General features: G+C 37.8%; 2 protein-coding genes across 4 annotated transcripts; both read right to left on the reverse strand.

Annotated features, from left to right (window-relative positions):
- Positions 1–10,367: 10,367 nt before the first annotated feature.
- On the reverse strand, positions 10,368–12,098 carry LOC143452296 (uncharacterized). Its single transcript, XM_076953205.1, has 5 exons — positions 12,014–12,098; positions 11,700–11,942; positions 11,468–11,608; positions 11,193–11,384; positions 10,368–11,106 (listed from the first exon to the last, which is right to left on the reverse strand). The coding sequence occupies exons 2-5, from the start codon at positions 11,877–11,879 to the stop codon at positions 10,885–10,887; spliced, it is 735 nt and encodes a 244-aa protein (XP_076809320.1). The 5' UTR covers positions 11,880–11,942; positions 12,014–12,098; the 3' UTR covers positions 10,368–10,884.
- A 43-nt stretch (positions 12,099–12,141) lies between these two features.
- LOC143452297 (uncharacterized) lies at positions 12,142–17,242 on the reverse strand. 3 transcript variants are annotated; one of them, XM_076953209.1, is made up of 9 exons: positions 17,167–17,242; positions 14,011–14,112; positions 13,775–13,894; positions 13,570–13,647; positions 13,274–13,452; positions 12,979–13,204; positions 12,656–12,859; positions 12,246–12,589; positions 12,142–12,177 (listed from the first exon to the last, which is right to left on the reverse strand). In XM_076953209.1, the coding sequence occupies exons 2-4, from the start codon at positions 14,034–14,036 to the stop codon at positions 13,599–13,601; spliced, it is 195 nt and encodes a 64-aa protein (XP_076809324.1). In that variant the 5' UTR covers positions 14,037–14,112; positions 17,167–17,242; the 3' UTR covers positions 12,142–12,177; positions 12,246–12,589; positions 12,656–12,859; positions 12,979–13,204; positions 13,274–13,452; positions 13,570–13,598. The 3 variants fall into 3 exon arrangements, with proteins under 3 accessions (XP_076809324.1, XP_076809322.1, XP_076809323.1); XM_076953207.1 differs by having other exon boundaries at positions 13,274–13,474; positions 17,167–17,219; XM_076953208.1 differs by having other exon boundaries at positions 17,167–17,215.
- Between the last annotated feature and the right edge of the window lie 352 nt (positions 17,243–17,594).

Below are 17,594 nucleotides of genomic sequence, written 5' to 3' on the forward strand. Positions count from 1 at the left end.
ATTCTAGCGTAGGCTTGCGTAGTCTTGCGTAGTCTTGCGTAGTCTTGCGTAGTCGAGCGTAGTCGAGCGCAGTCGAACGTAGTCGGGCGTAGTCGGGCGTTGTCGGGCGTTGTCGGGTGTAGTCGGGCGTAGTCGGGCGTAGTCTGGCGTAGTCGGACGTAGTCGAGCGTAGTCGAGCGTAGTCGAGCGTAGTCGAGCGTAGTCGAGCGTAGTCGAGCGTAGTCGAGCGTAGTCGAACGTAGTCGAGCGGCGTCGAGCGTAGTTGAGCGTAGTCGAGCGTAGTCTAGCGCAATCTAGCGCAGTCTAGCGTAGTCATGAAGACGAAACAGCACTTTTCGCAAATCACTTATGGAAGCATGATTTCAATTCCGCATTGTCGGCAAGATTCGAACATACGCGGGCAGAGCCAAACAAATTTGTAATCTGTCGCAAGGCCCAACAGATTTCAAGTCTGTCGCCTTAACCACTCGGCCACGACAACTGTGCTTAATGTTCAATGCAAATAGATAAAATCGCACTGTCGCAAATCACTGTCGCAAATATGGAAATATTGAACTTTACGATAATGAAATGCAACAAACACTGCAATTGTTATCATGATAAAGTAAATACAGTCAAACAAAAATGACTTTGCAAAATCACAGACAAAAGCCATGTATGGCCCTTGTTTGGCACTTATTATTTGGCCATTCCTAAGCTAGCCCACACATAAACCATACATGCTACTTCGTAGCCATATAAGGCCCATAGATAAAACCTACATAATTTTTGACTGGGAATGAAAGATATCTTTCATTTAAATTCAAAACGTATACACATTTACGGTTACGAAATTGCTGTTTTGATAATAACGTTTAAGAAAAATCAGAAGTCAGTAATTTATTGAACTTTTAAAAACCCAAATAATAAGATGTTAATTGGCAATCAGTCTATTCATACGTTTAAATCAATGTCATTATAAAACAATATCTCAAATAAACAGAAGCTCTACGAGTCTACGGGACCAGTTAGTGGTGCTATTATTCTTAAATTATCGTCACTTACCCGGAGTTTGTTCTCGAATAAAGAGGAATCGCGTTGTGTGGTTGCGTCACGTTGTTATGGAGATCCCACGCGTTGACGCTCTGGTACATTATGGGATGCATGCCCATGAAGTTGAGACTGCGGACGGATAATTTGCTTGGATCGCTCGCACAGCTGGAAATGAAAAAATACGTCATAATTACTAACCCTTGTGCATAGCACGATGATCAAATATTACGTCAAAAACGACTTTTATGAGACGTCATAATAATGTATGATGTACCTGGCCAGGTGAGGTTCGGAGTAGTTGTCCTGCTGAGCCCAGTATTGTGCACTGGTCTTTGCATCGGCGAATTTCTCATAAAATGCGCCGTTCATGGAAGCTTCAATGTCCGGCAGAGGGAATGCGCAAATGGCCGATGCAGGGATGCTGTTGCTGCGAGGAGGAGCGAGAATTCAATGTGGTGTGGTTAAGCTTGGGTTATGCTGCCGGGTGCCTTCGTACTAGTTCGAGGTTTGTGAATATTCAGCCCCATGCTAACCCACCTGGGCGTGTTCATGAGAGCGAAAACCATCTTTGTCTTCCCGACCTTGTACAACTTGTCCAACGTCACCAGCTCAGTGACGTCACTAAGCTCGTTCAAGTAGAACGACGGTTGTCCTGGCAACGAGCAGTTCAGTCTCGCTTTGAAGAATGACGAGAACTGATTCCTCAAATTGCGCCATCCACCGTCGTGCTTGCAAACTTGACCGATGCGTGTGTAAACTTGCTGTAGGGAAAACATTAATTTAACTTTCCCGCCAATTTTAAATTACTGCCTATTATATGAAGTAATTTAATGTACCTCTGATTTATCCTCGACGGAGATCTCGGTAAAAACGAATAAACTTTGCTCAAAGATATGCCGCCGTCGACGAATTTAATGAAATGGGATGCTGGAAAATAACAACCATTATTTATGGTCATTAACTGGCAATTAGTTGCTATTTATTAACGAACACCAAGCATTAAAATTTTAATAAATCTTAGACGATAACACTTTTCATTCCGACGAAGTGACTTGGCGTGACAAGTTTGGGACATAGTCATTTGTTTCTTACATGATAATAGGTTCTATTACATGTCATTACGTCACATAGAGGTCGGGTTTACTTTAGCAAAATGCTTATTGTTGCGTGAAGGCCAAAAAAACGACAAGTACCAAGTAAGAAATGCAAGTCTTGTGCAAACGCAGGTTGACCATCCAGGGCATCCGGCAATGGGCGCCATTGCCTAACTTGGTGCAGTTGAGACGAAAGCTAATTTGCAATTTTCATCGCGAATGTAAACACGGGTTGGTGAAGCGGAAGCCGCAACGAGTCGCTTTGGACTGCAGACCACGTCATTACATTTTGTCCGACATACCGCCATCCTTGTGGGAACCGTATTCTGACAACAATCGATGAAAACCTGGTCAACTGGCTAACAAACACCTGCCCTAAAATATGAGGTTTTTTGCTCACTCTCACAAGAAACCATCTACTCCAAACGAAGAAGAAGAAAGAAATGAGAAAAATGAAGCGTAAAGTTAATTCACAATGGGATACAGGAAAACGTACTGATCGAAAACGTTATCAACTTTAAGGTGGTGAGTTTAGAACTGAAAAAGTTTGCTAAATACCATTGCTAAATTTGCCTTTTGCTAAATAGGGTTAACAAATTTCTACTGACTTTAACCATTTGCTAAACAGGGTTAACAAATGGCTACTGACGTTAACCATTTGCTAAAAAGGGTTAACAAATTGCTACTGAGTGTAACCATTTTATAAATAAGGTTAGAGTTAGTTATAATTATCAAGGGTACAAACGTAAATTTTGTAAGTTATAATTCGCACGGGTACAAATATGCACGAAGTAACTATTACCAAATGTATCTCGCAACGTATACGGGGATTAAATTGCACGAAGTAAAAATTACCAAATGTATCTCGCAACGTTTATGGGTATCAAATTGCACGAAGTAACAATTACCAAATGTATCTCGCAACGTTGCGGGTATCAAATTGCACGAAGTAACAATTACCAAATGTATCTCGCAACGTATACGGGTATCAAATTGCACGAAGTAAAAATTACCAAATGTTTCTCGCAACGTATACGGGTATCAAATTGCACGAAGTAAAAATTACCAAATGTATCTCGCAACTTATACGGGTATCAAATTGCACGAAGTAAAAATTACCAAATGTATCTCGCAACGTATACGGGTATCAAATTGCACGAAGTAACTATTACCAAATGTATCTCGCAACGTTGCGTGTATTAAATTGCACGAAGTAACAATTACCAAATGTATCTCGCAACGTATACGGGTATCAAATTGCACGATGTAAAAATTACCAAATGTATCTCGCATCGTATACGGGTATCAAATTGCAAAAAAGTATGGTATCTGGAAAATGGCTACGCATTTTGTAGCCATTTCCAGATTAACTTGCAAATCACTATTCCAAATTAGAAATTTAACTGCGCAACTCGCAAAAGGCTATTGTATTGCACAGCGTTTAACTTTTGCAATTTTAATTTTGTGGATAGTAAAGAAACAAATTGCAATAATTTTGATTAAAAAAGTGTTTTAGGTAAAGAACCGCAAGATGAAGCCAGACAAGTCTATTTTTTGAATTTCGATTCATCTGCGTCAAGTGGTGAAAGCGTTTTATTGCAGTAAAATATTGTGTTTGCTGTTTCAAATTTGAGAAAATTAACTTTTTCTCAAACGCGTAAAAACGCTGTGTGTTAGTGATTGTTGGCAGGCCCAACGTCGAATCGTGTAAAATTGTAGTTAGCGCGCCAACCTAGGTCCGACGAAGATGTTTTGTTGCAATTTGATACCCGTATACGTTACGAGATACATTTGGTAATTTTTACTTCGTGCAATTTGATACCCGTATACGTTGCGAGATACATTTGGTAATAGTTACTTCGTTCAATTTGATACCCGTATACGTTGCGAGATACATTTGGTAATTGTTACTTCGTGCAATTTGATACCCGTATAAGTTGCGAGATACATTTGGTAATTGTTACTTCGTGCAATTTGATACCCGTATAAGTTGCGAGATACATTTGGTAATTTTTACTTCGTGCAATTTGATACCCGTATACGTTGCGAGATACATTTGGTAATTTTTACTTCGTGCAATTTAATACCCGTATACGTTGCGAGATACATTTGGTAATTTTTACTTCGTGCAATTTAATACCCGTATAAGTTGCGAGATACATTTGGTAATTGTTACTTCGTGCAATTTGATACCCGTATACGTTACGAGATACATTTGGTAATTGTTACTTCCTGCAATTTAATCCCCGTATACGTTACGAGATACATTTGGTAATTGTTACTTCCTGCAATTTAATCCCCGTATACGTTACGAGATACATTTGGTAATTGTTACTTCCTGCAATTTAATCCCCGTATACGTTGCGAGATACATTTGGTAATTGTTACTTCCTGCAATTTAATCCCCGTATACGTTGCGAGATACATTTGGTAATTGTTACTTCGTGCATATTTGTACCCGTGCGAATTATAACTTACAAAACTTACGTTTGTACCCGTGCTAATTATAACTTACAAAAAATACGAACGCAATGCGAATGAAATGAATTTTTTGCTTTGGTACCTCAAGAAACTTAGATATATTATTATATATAACAAATATTATTATTACATAAAAGAAATCTATGGCTATACATTGCTGTTTCTGCAGATTATACGTAGAAATTATACATCGAAAAACTAAACCTTGATATTAGGTAATTCTAGTGCTGATAATGTTTGATAATTTTTCATTTTTTCAGAATTGTGTTACGCTGTGTTAATTCACCAAGGAATTGACCAATCGCAAAGACAACGAAATTGTTGCAAAATATTTTATGAGTTTTGTACATGGTAAAAATGGGTTAGCGGTTTTTCAACGTTCTCAGTTAGTGCAATTCAAAACCAGATAGCATGTTGCTCGAGGGCCGACGTTGAGCCGTTAGCTTGCTTCTGGCGGCCCACCAACGATAATTTAATCGCTGAATGGCCAGCGGGCTTATAGGTCGGGTAGAGTCCAACAAAAAATCTTCGTCGGACCTAGGTTGGCGCGCTAACTACAATATTACACGATTCGACGTTGGGCCTACCAACAATCACTAACACACAGCGTTTTTACGCGTTTGAGAAAAAGTTAATTTTCTCAAATTTGAAACAGCAAGCACAATATTTTATTGCAATAAAACGCTTTCACCACTTGACGCAGATGAATCGCAATTCAAAAAATAGACTTGTCTGGCTTCATCTTGCGGTTCTTTACCTAAAACACTTTTTTAATCAAAATTATTGCAATTTGTTTCTTTACTATCCACAAAATTAAAATTGCAAAAGTTAAACGCTGTGCAATACAATAGCCTTTTGCGAGTTGCCCAGTTAAATTTCTAATTTGGAGTAGTGATTTGCAAGTTAATCTGGAAATGGCTACAAAATGCGTAGCCATTTTCCAGATACCATACTTTTTATCAATTTGTACCCGTATACGATGCGAGATACATTTGGTAATTGTTACTTCGTGCAATTTGTTACCCGTATAAGTTGCGAGATACATTTGGTAATTGTTACTTCGTGCAATTTGATACCCGTAAACGTTGCGAGATACATTTGGTAATAGTTACTTCTTGCATATTTGTACCCGTGCGAATTACAACTTACAAAACTTACGTTTGTACCCGTGCTAATTATAATTAACCCTAACCTCATTTATAAAATGATTACACTCAGTAGCCATTTGTTAACCCTATTTAGCAAATGGTTACAATCAGTAGCCATTTGTTAACCCTATTTAGAAAATGGTTACACTCAGTAGCAATTTGTTAAGCCTATTTAGCAAATGGTTTCACTCAGTAGCGATTTGTTAACCCTATTTAGCAAATGGTTACACTCAGTAGCAATTTGTTAACCCTATTTAGCAAATGGTTACAATCAGCAGCCATTTGTTAACCCTATTTAGCAAATGGTTTCACTCAGTAGCAATTTGTTAACCCTATTTAGCAAATGGTTACAATCAGTAGCAATTTGTTAACACTATTTAGCAAATGGTTAACGTTAGTAGCCATTTGTTAACCCTATTTAGCAAATGGTTAAAGTCAGTAGCCACATGTTAACTGTATTTAGCAAATGGTTTCACTCAGTAGCAATTTGTTAACCCTATTTAGATCCCAAATCAGTCCAAACTCAAACTGTGCCATGGACCGATTACGTCATGGGTATAATTTCTTAATTATGTTGTTAATTGCAGTTTTAATTAAATTAGCCAAGCTACTGACCAACTTCCTTCTCGAGAAATTAAGAATCTTTGCAGGCATCGAAATATTTTTGCGAGTTATTCTGATATAAAGCTCATTGATGGAAATTGTGTCATAATTAAACGGTGCATAGTGATGTTGGTGGGAACGATTCTTTTTAAATATTTTTATTTTTCATCATTTCAGGAACAACTTACAAACACGTGGGGGCGCCATCATCTATCATTTATTATGACGTAGCAAAAATGCAAAAACAAGGCACACAATAAGAATACAAAGTGTGTTTTATTTGTCTCCCTCTAATTTTTGAACAATTCTCTCAAAATTTTTCTATCGTCATGCATTTGAAATTCATTCTGTAGAGTTCGCTTAAAGCAAAACTTTTGATGCTGATTAAGTTTCAAAAATAAAACTTCAAAGCTTCATAATTAACGAAATTTCAGCAAAAATTCAAAGCGATGTACGATTACGTCGCCGCGGAAGATGACGAAATAAAATAACTTTTAAATATCGTGACGTCATAATCAACGCTCAGTCAATCGACGACGGATGGATGTTTGGGACGTGTCTTCGCACGGGAGAGACGGGAATGCTGCCTGTCAATTACGTTGAGATGCTCCCTTAAAAGAGCGTTGATGGACTGTATATAGCACAAATACCTATCCTTAGATTTCTGCTCTTTTAGCCTATCTTAGCGTTTCCTTAGATGTACAAGATGTTGGCCTTGCTCGTACTGGAACTGAAATTGTATCATTTCAATTCCATTTCAAATATCAACTACTTGTGTCAACGATTGAATTTAACCTTTTGTTGTTCTTGTGTAGCCTATACTGCTTGTATGTTATTGCATGGGCTGTTTCAAAGTATATAGAACATTGTAGTTATATTCACAGCACATTTCTTCCGTCTCTGCCACATTACATCGAAGTGAACCTTACACACGAAATATGAGTCATGGAAGTTGTGGATAAATGAACCATCGACTACTGAAGATTGAAAGGAATCGGGTGAAAATTTGCTACAAAGGATGTTGTTATATTTGAGTTGCTGAAACATTTGTTCTGTAACAGGGGTGGGCAAACTTGTTCAATGAAAACTACAAACACCAGCAAGCCGCAAAGTCAATAGTGTCAATACAAATACGGTAAACAATGCATGGATAATGGATATTACTATTCAGCTAGAGCCACTAAAAACATGTCGGCGAGCCGCATTTTTCCACCTTTGTTCTATAACAATGAAAATGCTGCAATATAAATGATGTGACGTGGCAAAAATATGCCGAGCTGATAGTTTGTGTTTCATGGATTCGGCGAGGCCTCTGGAGTGTAGACTAGCTAACTCAGACGTGCAACGGATAGGCAAGTGTGCACCTATTCAGTCTTTCTCCACTCCACATGCCTGGACTTACACTTGTGACTGTAGATTTATATAACGGAAAAATAAGACGCCAGTCTCCTTTTACTAGAGCGGCCGTGCCCAACTCCATCCAGTCACAATGCACAAGAATTCGTATACTGTGACACCAGACTGATGGAACATCCGCCACCTAATTACAGACTTTAATTTGCAGAATCGTTGGGTTCTGTTCGTTTATGAAGTCGCTATGTTATTTGATCTCGTGTATAATTATGTATTTCTGACGTTAGAATAATTGCAACAACATATTTCAATACTGCGCGCTTGCTTACTTAGTTATCCATCAGCAGTTTAATAAAATGAAACCTTTCTTTATGTTAACAACTGACTTCAAACCAAGAGAAGGAAACTATTCTAGTTATATCGTAAATCGTTACTTTGTTTCGCCACATTTGGCTTGTGCGCTATGACGTGGTTTTTATTGTTTGGTCGCGCTTGTAGTTAATAATATCATGTTGCCCCTACAATATATCATTTATATATGATTTTTTTTTACAGAAGCACAGTAGAAATTTTTTTGTGATAATACTGAATTAAGGAATATGTTACACTTGTATTGGATTTGTATGCTGTTATCGGATAACATTTCGGTGAGGTTTCTGGGTATATTTTGTGATGATTATAACTTTTTTTGGGCATTTGTTAAGTTCTTAATGGTGAATATTCACTCCACACGTTTTCATTTTCACATTTGTGTATAGGCTACGTAGCTACTCCGATGAACGTTGGTCATTGTTCTAATTAAGTCGTACCTTATCCGTAAAACGTTCGGTAAGCGAATGTGATGCTTATTCGGTGCATGAAATACCTGCTGTTTTTGTTATGTTTTGCAGTGCCTTTTCATACGTGCATTGACATTCAAATATGCAACGACTGTCGGCATTGTCGCCACACAGTCAGTTGCAGATACAATAAATGTTGGTGCATGTTGGCAAACCGTTGCTGGTAAACACAAGAACGTATTCTGTGGAAACGTTAAAAAGCAACACATCATTAATTCAACAATAATGGAAGTAAGTTATTTAATGATCTAAGTAGTTAGCAGTGTTACTGTAACGAGAATAGCAAACTGTGCGCTGGTGCAATTATTTGGTCATTGAGCGGAATTTCATCAACACAATTACAAATGATTAAAATGGCGGTGACCCCGTACACCATCATACAGCTGAGCTGAACTTGTCAAAACTTTGAAGATCGCTGGGCTACAGGACTACCACGGAGTGTAAATGGAACCGCCCGTGATGCATATCGTGTCTACATTCCATCTTCCAGCTCCATTACAGGAAACGTTAGGGTTAAGGATGATCTGTGTCATGTCATAAACAGTTTTTTGAAACGGATTGTCCTTTGGACGAGGAGAGTGGACAGTAGTGCTGATGTAGAACGTATGGTGTGGATGAACAACAAGCAAATCTGTAATATTGGATATTATGAAATACAATTGGTAATTTTTAAGCCAGTGGCTAATTATAAGCTTATAACTTGGCGCTTGAATCAGTTGTCAACGATTGTCAACGATCATCTTTCGGGTTTACACTTCAGTTGAGCTGTTCTAATGCGACCTGCCTTGTCTGACCTGGAATAGTAAAAAAGACCACTTCAAGAATCGTAATATAGGAAAGAATTTTGGAAATATTACCAACAAACTAGGCTTTGAACAGCACAAGTTTTCGATGCAGAAGTATTAGAGCAGATACTGCATCAAAGTTGAAATGTTCATCATAAAATATCATCATCCTTCTCATTGGTGATTGGTATATATATAAGTACTATAGGATCAACACAAATTAACTTCCATATATATTAATTTGATAATATTTGAGCAAACCAATTGCCAAGGTTCCATCAATAAATATGACTACTTGCTACTTACTATTGGTTTTTAGTTCATTATTTAAATTAATAAGGCCGCTACTTTTTACCTTTCTGCACCAGCTGAGATCAGAGCATCTGCGTACAATGAAAAAGTCATCTTGAATAAACCAAAAAGTCCTTTCCGGGCGTCTTGATCCTGGATTGCCGATGCTGAAACATTATTTTACCAACCGACATGACAAAGAGTCCTAGACACTCAACAAGTTTTCCTGGAAATTTGTTACAACTTGTAGCCTATAGTTCAAAACTTTAATGTTTCGTCATGGTATAAATCTTCTGAAACTTTAGCTGGAAGCTGACAGCATCGTACAAAAGAGTAAATGATTTAAATTATTGCAAAAAATTACTCCTAAATGCACCTGTAATTTATCAAATATTTGTTAAACAAGCAATTTATCAGATTGATGAGCAATAAATGTCAAAATAATTTCACAAAGATGTTGTTGGACAATATTAAAATTTTAGAAGAATTGAAGTTGACTAAAATAAACTATGTCACAAGCATACTGTTGTCCCCTTCCCAAGGTCAAAATATCGAGCCAGGAAACAGAAAGAGGTCACACTGAATATTTTATATCTTGTTAACCAAAATACCTGCCATATAACGTCATTTCATGTGCAACAAAATCCTGTTTAAAGTTACAACTAGTCCACAACTGTACGTCTGCGGAAAAGGTTAAGAAAATCTTGATCCTTAGTTTAAGATCAAAATTTTTTTCATGGATATAATGAAGTAACTCATTTTGATCATGCTCTGATATTTCAGAATCATAAATTTTAAGAACTTTAAACTGTTTGCTGATTCGAGCCACGCCCAAATTATATTTGGAGTAATACCAGCTGATACAAAACAGAGATATTTCAGATTATTCATCTTGCGACACTGAAAGCATTCTGTCAAAACCTGTAAACCACCACTAATTACAGTAATTGTCAGACTTTCTAGAGATCTGTAAGAATTTTCAATGATTCTTCTCAATACTGACGATGATGCATCGTCCCAGGATTTCAAGTCTCCTGTCATAAAAAGATTGGATTCATGTCACAAAATGCGTAACCACGGAATCAATAATTACGACGTAAGCAACGAGCTTGTTATGAATGAAAGTATAAAAACAATGAATAATCCCGAGATGAAAATCGATTACGTCGTTACTTCAATCGAAAATGGAAAAATAATACTAAATAAACGAAAAGGAAACGAAGAAAAACACAATGCAATAACAAAACGAAATTCCTATTCAAAAATCAAAACACTTTTCCCGCCTCTCTGCCGATCTTATAAATCCAGCCACCCGGTCCTGAATTTGTTTTGCAGTTTTATTTGCGCAGAGAGACAGGGGGCCCTGCTCTAATGCGGCCCTTGCCTCCGCGATGAATATTCTTTGTTTGTTCCTAATTCTTTCGGCAAAGTAACTCTTCACTTCGGAATTCTCTTCCTCTGTGAATTGCCTTCGACTTTTCTGAAGCACCAAATAGTAACATTAGTTAATACCAGTTTTTTACTTACTTAAATAACATGCAAAGCTCCAGTTTCTTTGTAACTTACATATTTTCTCACATCGGCTGTGAGAACCACAGTTTCTAAATTTTCTGTCTTGTCCCGTGTTTTAGTGGCGCTTTCTTCTGCAGGAGACGCTTCCTCAGAGTTGTGGGATTCATCGCTATGAATACATCTGGCAATGTCTTCTGGACGAAAACAGCCAGAACTTTCCGCTTCTTCATGGATGGTATCACGACCCTAAAACACAATGATTGACAGTAGTTCCAGTTCAACGTTTATGCGAAATACAAAACAATTATTTCGCTAAACTGCAATCTTACATAAAGGGATTGAATAGCTTCAAAGGCGATGATGGACTCGTCGCTTTGCAGCGGATTGATGTAATGCGTTTCCTGCGTCGAAGGCAGGTGCGCCATATGGCCTGTCACCATTTCCCGTTGTTGTGGGTTTTTAGCGCGGATCTGCAAAATAATATGTGCATCGTCATACTGCAAACACCCAGCAGGATATAAAGAATAGTTGCACATATTACAGTACATGAGGAAAGCAAACCTGGGTCGCTGTGCATTTCCGAACCATGGTGGCTGTGAGTTTGCGGCCCTTTGGCACTGCAGCTGCGCAGACATGCTGCAGGGCTTTGGCGGCGTTGGAACTTGTCAATTGCTCCCCGCGCCACTCAAAGACATATTTTTGTCCTTCCGGTACTCGCACGAACGAAGAAAGGGCTTCCATCACTGGCGGTCTTACTACGATTTGAGCCGGCCCGCACGTAAGCCCGGTCTAATGATGCAACACCTGTCAAAACTTTAAGTAATTATCAATCACTTACAAACTTGACAGCCAACAACATGACCAGCAATATGTACTCGTATGACATAATATCCTTTTTTGGCCTTTTCTGCCACCTTGGCTTCTTCCACCAGCATTCCCCTCACCACGCTCGGTCTTTGCGCGTTTTCAAATGTTATTATGGTGAAAAGAACTTCACCATATGCGCGCATCCGGTCAGGTCCGGGATGCTCAACCATGCCTGTAGATAATGGAAAATACTTTACTGTAAACGGCAAACCTCATACGTTTTTGCTTCACACCACTTACATCGCATGTCTCGAATGCATATTGATATATAACGTGAACGAAGAACTCTGTTTACGTCTTCAGTTTGCACGGCATTCCGTCTATCCCGCCCTTTTATTTCGTAGCGTCTACAAATATTTTTGGAAACATCAAAGTTTGAACAAAACTTTAAACAAACTAATAACATACTGCTCGTGGAGGCGTCTCCTGTAAAATTCGTTCAATTGCTTTATCCTAATCATTGTTGCCTGATACTCGAAGTTGCACGCTGCCGCATGCTTCATTCTCATAAACTTGATGAAAGCAATCATTGCGGCATTGTGCGCAATGAATGTTGAAGGCTTGCAGCTGCTTTCCTCAAGCAACTGCCAATGAAGTCTGTAGTAAACGCAACAAATCACAAATATAGCAAATTCTACGCAGGTACTTACTTTAACGTGCTATTCTATGTATGTGTCCAAGCTGAAAGCGTTTAAATCGGAAAAGTTGCAGTGAGCAACTACTCGTTGCAAAATTGACTTCTGCTTTTCGGCCTCATCTGCTCTTTTGCCTCTTCCGTCAACAGTTTGCAGATAGGCGGAGAAATTTTGGAGGCAGGCAGTCCACGTAAAAGCTGGGCTAGTTGGTTCAGGCGACTGATCAGACAATAATCGTTATAATAATACACATTACACATACAACTAAAAGCGCAGCATGTTCTGAAGCAATTATTCTCTCTAAATATTGCTACATAATTATGTACACAAGCAATTACCTTCGCCGTGTTCTCACGTCGCCGACCATCGAGCGACCTCACCAGTTCCTGCACTCGTTCGCCATCCAACACGTGCTTGGCACCTTATAGGTGCTTTTTCAGGAATTTGACGAACTTACCGCATAAGGGGCACTTTTGCTTTCCTTTACTGGTCAGCTGGTTATAGGTGATTTGGTGAACGTTGCGGCAATGCCGGCCAACGTTAATTACCATTTTTATGCAGATCCTTAAAAACATAAAAATCACAAAAAACTAGGAAATAATGTTTTCAGGACAGCTTAAAGTAAGACCATACCTGCAGTATTTCGCTTTCCTTTTGGGATAACTTTTTTCCCCATGAACGTCCTCCGCCCCACTCTTGTCCGCTTCGCCTACCTTCTCGTCTGATTCCCTTTCATCAACCACCACCTCGTCTTCTTCTCTCTCCAACACTTTTTCTTCCCTTGCTTCCTCTTCCATCTCTTCTTCAGTTTCCTTTTTGATAGTTATATTTTCGCTTCCATCATAAAACAAAGCATTTTAAGCCAACACAGATTACATACTGCAGGGTAATTTTTGAAATCCGGCATAATTTTAAGACATGTTACTCACAGAATACTGTCAATGTGTTGTAGCATTTTTCATGCTACAGTTTCCCGGGCAGTCACGAATTCGACCGTTGAGTCGTTCCTAAAACAGCAGACATGGAACAACTTCTGAATTAATGTAAAAATTATCAAATAAAATAAGAATTTAACTCAAATCCGGGCTCTAGACAAAAAACAAACAATCTAAACGCTAACGTTAAAGAGCTAACTTATAGGCAAGATCTAGTTCCTGGCCACCCTCGTCCAAACTTTCCATTGTGTTTTGGCCGAAACTAGATCTCTGTTGGTCTTCGATTTTAACGAAATAACTACGGCCTTCTTGAAGTGAGCTGCAAAAGAAACATTTTTACGTTTTTCTTCTACTACCCAGGACAGAGTTTGAAGAAAACATCCGTTTTACGAAATCTGTCAAGTACAGAGTAAAAGAAAAAGTGAAAACTCTCACCCGAAACCTTGGACTGGAGATTTCATTGACTTTTTTCGAGTTTCGAAATAACCAGTCTCTGCAAAATTGAAATGTTTCAGAGTTTCTTTTTCTTTTAAAGAGCTGCAAAATAAAATAATCAACTAAGCAAAAAAAAATTTTCAGCAAGGAGAAGCCATTTCAACTTTATTATTTCACATTAAAGTCTGAGTCATTCCATGTATAATTATAATCAACCAGGCCCTGTAACCACTACTCTTGGATTTTGATCATTTCAATATATGTTATAGACCTTGGAAAAAGCCGAAGATTAATAAAAAAAATTTGAAAATATCTCCAGGCGTTTTCGAGTTATTCAAATTTGAAATTTTCGCCACACGATGGCGTTTGGCTAGTGAGCACTGGTCACGCTTTATGATTTTCTTTAATATCTTTATTTCTGAAGGTAGAATAATGAAACAAATGTTGAATTTACAATTTTTGGGGTCAAGGAATTCATTTAAGCACATAAAAAAACCTATATCACAACTCCTTCATGGAGTAAATTAAGTTTTTTCATTAATGTGAAAGTTCAAGTTTACGATGCAATTACAAAAATAGCAATCGCATTGAAAACAAAATTTTTGCACTTTTGTGTAGCATGGTTCATGTATTTTCATGTATCCAAAAATTGGAAACTTGTTTTTTGTTCTTTAGGGATAAAGTTGGTTTTAACAGCAAGCATGATTTTTAAGATTCTTATAAGATATAAAATGCAGATTTGAGCAATATCGTATTACTGGTCATGCATATATGCAACGTTGCAATTCCAAGGCACCAACTGCTAGTGTTTAAAGATTATTCACCAAAAACATTAATTACTGCCTGCTAAAGGTGCACTCTGAGATAGGTTACAGTAAATTTGACTTCCTTTTTGAACTTTAATTTTGCCTACTCCTATTTTGATTCTTATTATTATTTTATTATTATTGTTATTATTATTTTGATTTCATATATGTATGAAAATGATGAATTTACCCGTTTAATCCCTGGAATTAAAGATTATATAAGTGTTTCCAAAAATGTTCATAAGCAAAAGAGGCTCATTTTGTGTAATTTGAAGGAATTATATTCCACATTTTGTGAAAAATATCCCGAGCTGAAGATTGGATTCTCAAAGTTTTGTTCACTCCCTCCCAAATGGTGTGTCCCCGTATCGTCCAAAGGCAGTCATTCTGTCTGTGTGTGCATCCAACATCAAAATTCAATCCTTCTGGTTGATGCTACCAACAACAATGAAACATACAAAACATTGATTGACAAAATAGTGTGCAGCACGGAGAACAAAATGTGCGTGTTGCATCGTTGTAAACAATGTCCTGGGTTTCAAGCACTAGAAGGCTTTTTACTTGCACAGTATGATGAGGAACTTGATGATGAAGTCCAATGCCAACAATGGAAGTCTACAGACACGATGGATCTTATCACGGTGTTAATGACGAGATATAAATGGATTCAAGAAATTGTAAGAGTTTTGGATGATCTTACAAAGCATTCATTCATGACTAAATGCCAATCTAGATACTTAAACTCCAGAAAGAGTTCTTTAACAGATGATAATTGTGTGATTTTGCTGGATTTCGCTGAGAATTACACTTTTACAATTCAAGATGAAGTAAAAAGCTATCACTGGAACCAGCAGCATGTACAATCCACCCCGCTGTTGTGTATTACATGCATGATCAGATCTTGTCAGATGTAGGTCTTTGTAAGCTAGCTGTCTTAACCAGTCATTTAACAGTACTTCCAACACCATCACATGGAGATTTCCCGTGACTGCTTGAAAAAAAGGACCAACACGCTTCCAGGTTCAAATCACACTTGTGATGGCACAAATTCAGCATATTTTTATACTGTCTAGCGCAACCGTCCGAGAAATAGTCAACTTTAGTAATGGTGCTGGAAAAGCTTGGAATAAATGCAGTGAGTTTGTACAAAAGCCCATGCACAAAAGCTGTGTCATGTGTTAAGTTATCTGAAACAAAGCAAAATGACTGCTGCACAACAGCGGGGTGGATTGTACATTGCTGCTGGTTCCAGTGATAGCTTTTTACTTCATCTTGAATTGTTAAAGTGTAATTCTCAGCGAAATCCAGCAAAATCACACAAGTATCACCTGTTAAAGAACTCTTTCTGGAGTTTAAGTATCTAGATTGGCATTTAGTTATGAATGAATGCCTTGTAAGATCATCCAAAACTCTTACAATTTCTTAAATCCATTCATATCTCATCATTAACACCGTGATAAGATCCATCGTGTCTGTAGACTTCCATTGTTGGCATTGGACTTCATCATCAAGTTCCTCATCATACTGTGCAAGCAAAAAGCCTTCTAGTGCTTGAAACCCAGGACATTGTTCACAACGATGCAACACGCACATTTTGTTCTCCGTGCTGCACACTATTTTGTCAATCAATGTTTTGTATGTTTCATTGTTGTTGGTAGCATCAACCAGAAGGATTGAATTTTGATGTTGGATGCACACACAGACAGAATGACTGCCTTTGGACGATACGGGGACACACCATTTGGGAGGGAGTGAACAAAACTTTGAGAATCCAATCTTCAGCTCGGGATATTTTTCACAAAATGTGGAATATAGTTCCTTAAAATTACACAAAATGAGCCTCTTTTGCTTATGAACATTTTTGGAAACACTTATATAATCTTTAATTCCAGGGATTAAACGGGTAAATTCATCATTTTCATACATAGATGAAATCAAAATAATAATAACAATAATAATAATAAAATAATAATAAGAATCAAAATAGGAGTAGGCAAAATTAAAGTTCAAAAAGGACATCAAATTTACTGTAACCTATCTCAGAGTGCACCTTTAGCAGGCAGTAATTAATGTTTTTGGTGAATAATCTTTAAACACTAGCAGTTGGTGCCTTGGAATTGCAACCTTGCATATATGCATGGCCAGTTATACGATATTGTTCAAATCTGCATTTTATATCTTATAAGAATCTTAAAAATCATGCTTGCTGTTAAAACCAACTTTATTCCTAAAGAACAAAAAACAAGTTTCCAGAGACCTGTAAAATACGGCAAGGACTTTACGAAGCCTCGAGAGCACTTTAAAAATGTTAATCTCTCGGACCACGTTGAGGGCAAAACACGCGAAATACCTGTTTAAGAATACGTCCTAGCCCCGGAAACGAAGAAACTTCTGCTTTCACGGCAATGCATAGAAAACAAAATAAGAAGCATTTTGTTAAATACCGCGGAGGAAAAATACTTAACCTCAGCAAGGAGGAAAAATGCAATACGCAGTAACTTGAAAATTCCTAACCCCAACGAAGAGAAACCCAAATGCCAGTGACTAAAAGTTTTTAAACCCGACGAGGAAGAAAAATTTTAAATGTTACTAACCAAGTTGTCCCAACTCCAGCAAAGAAAACTAAAACTATAAGTGCTGGGGTTAGGAATTTTGCGGATACCTAATCTTGACAAATGCTTCTCCTTCATAGTACCTCTAAATTTTCTTTCCCCGATTATAGGAGACGCGATTTGAAGTTATGGAGAGCGAAAACGTAAACACCTACATTTCCTCAGC

The sequence above is a fragment of the Clavelina lepadiformis genome, chromosome 4 (genome assembly GCF_947623445.1).
Source record: "Clavelina lepadiformis chromosome 4, kaClaLepa1.1, whole genome shotgun sequence".
NCBI lineage: Eukaryota > Metazoa > Chordata > Ascidiacea > Aplousobranchia > Clavelinidae > Clavelina > Clavelina lepadiformis.

Excerpts from the sequence above, each read along its gene's own strand:
- LOC143452296 (XM_076953205.1), bottom strand. The coding sequence starts at position 11,879 with ATGGAAGCCCTTTCTTCGTTCGTGCGAGTACCGGAAGGACAAAAATAT. Across the intron at positions 11,609-11,699 it reads GGAAATGCACAGCGACCCAG|ATCCGCGCTAAAAACCCACA; the intron begins GTTTGCTTTCCT and ends ATTATTTTGCAG. Across the intron at positions 11,385-11,467 it reads AAGCTATTCAATCCCTTTAT|GGTCGTGATACCATCCATGA; the intron begins GTAAGATTGCAG and ends ATTGTGTTTTAG.
- LOC143452297 (XM_076953207.1), bottom strand. The coding sequence starts at position 13,595 with ATGCTACAACACATTGACAGTATTCT. Across the intron at positions 13,475-13,569 it reads CAACACATTGACAGTATTCT|CGAAAATATAACTATCAAAA; the intron begins GTGAGTAACATG and ends TTATGATGGAAG. Across the intron at positions 13,205-13,273 it reads AGGAAAGCGAAATACTGCAG|GATCTGCATAAAAATGGTAA; the intron begins GTATGGTCTTAC and ends TATGTTTTTAAG.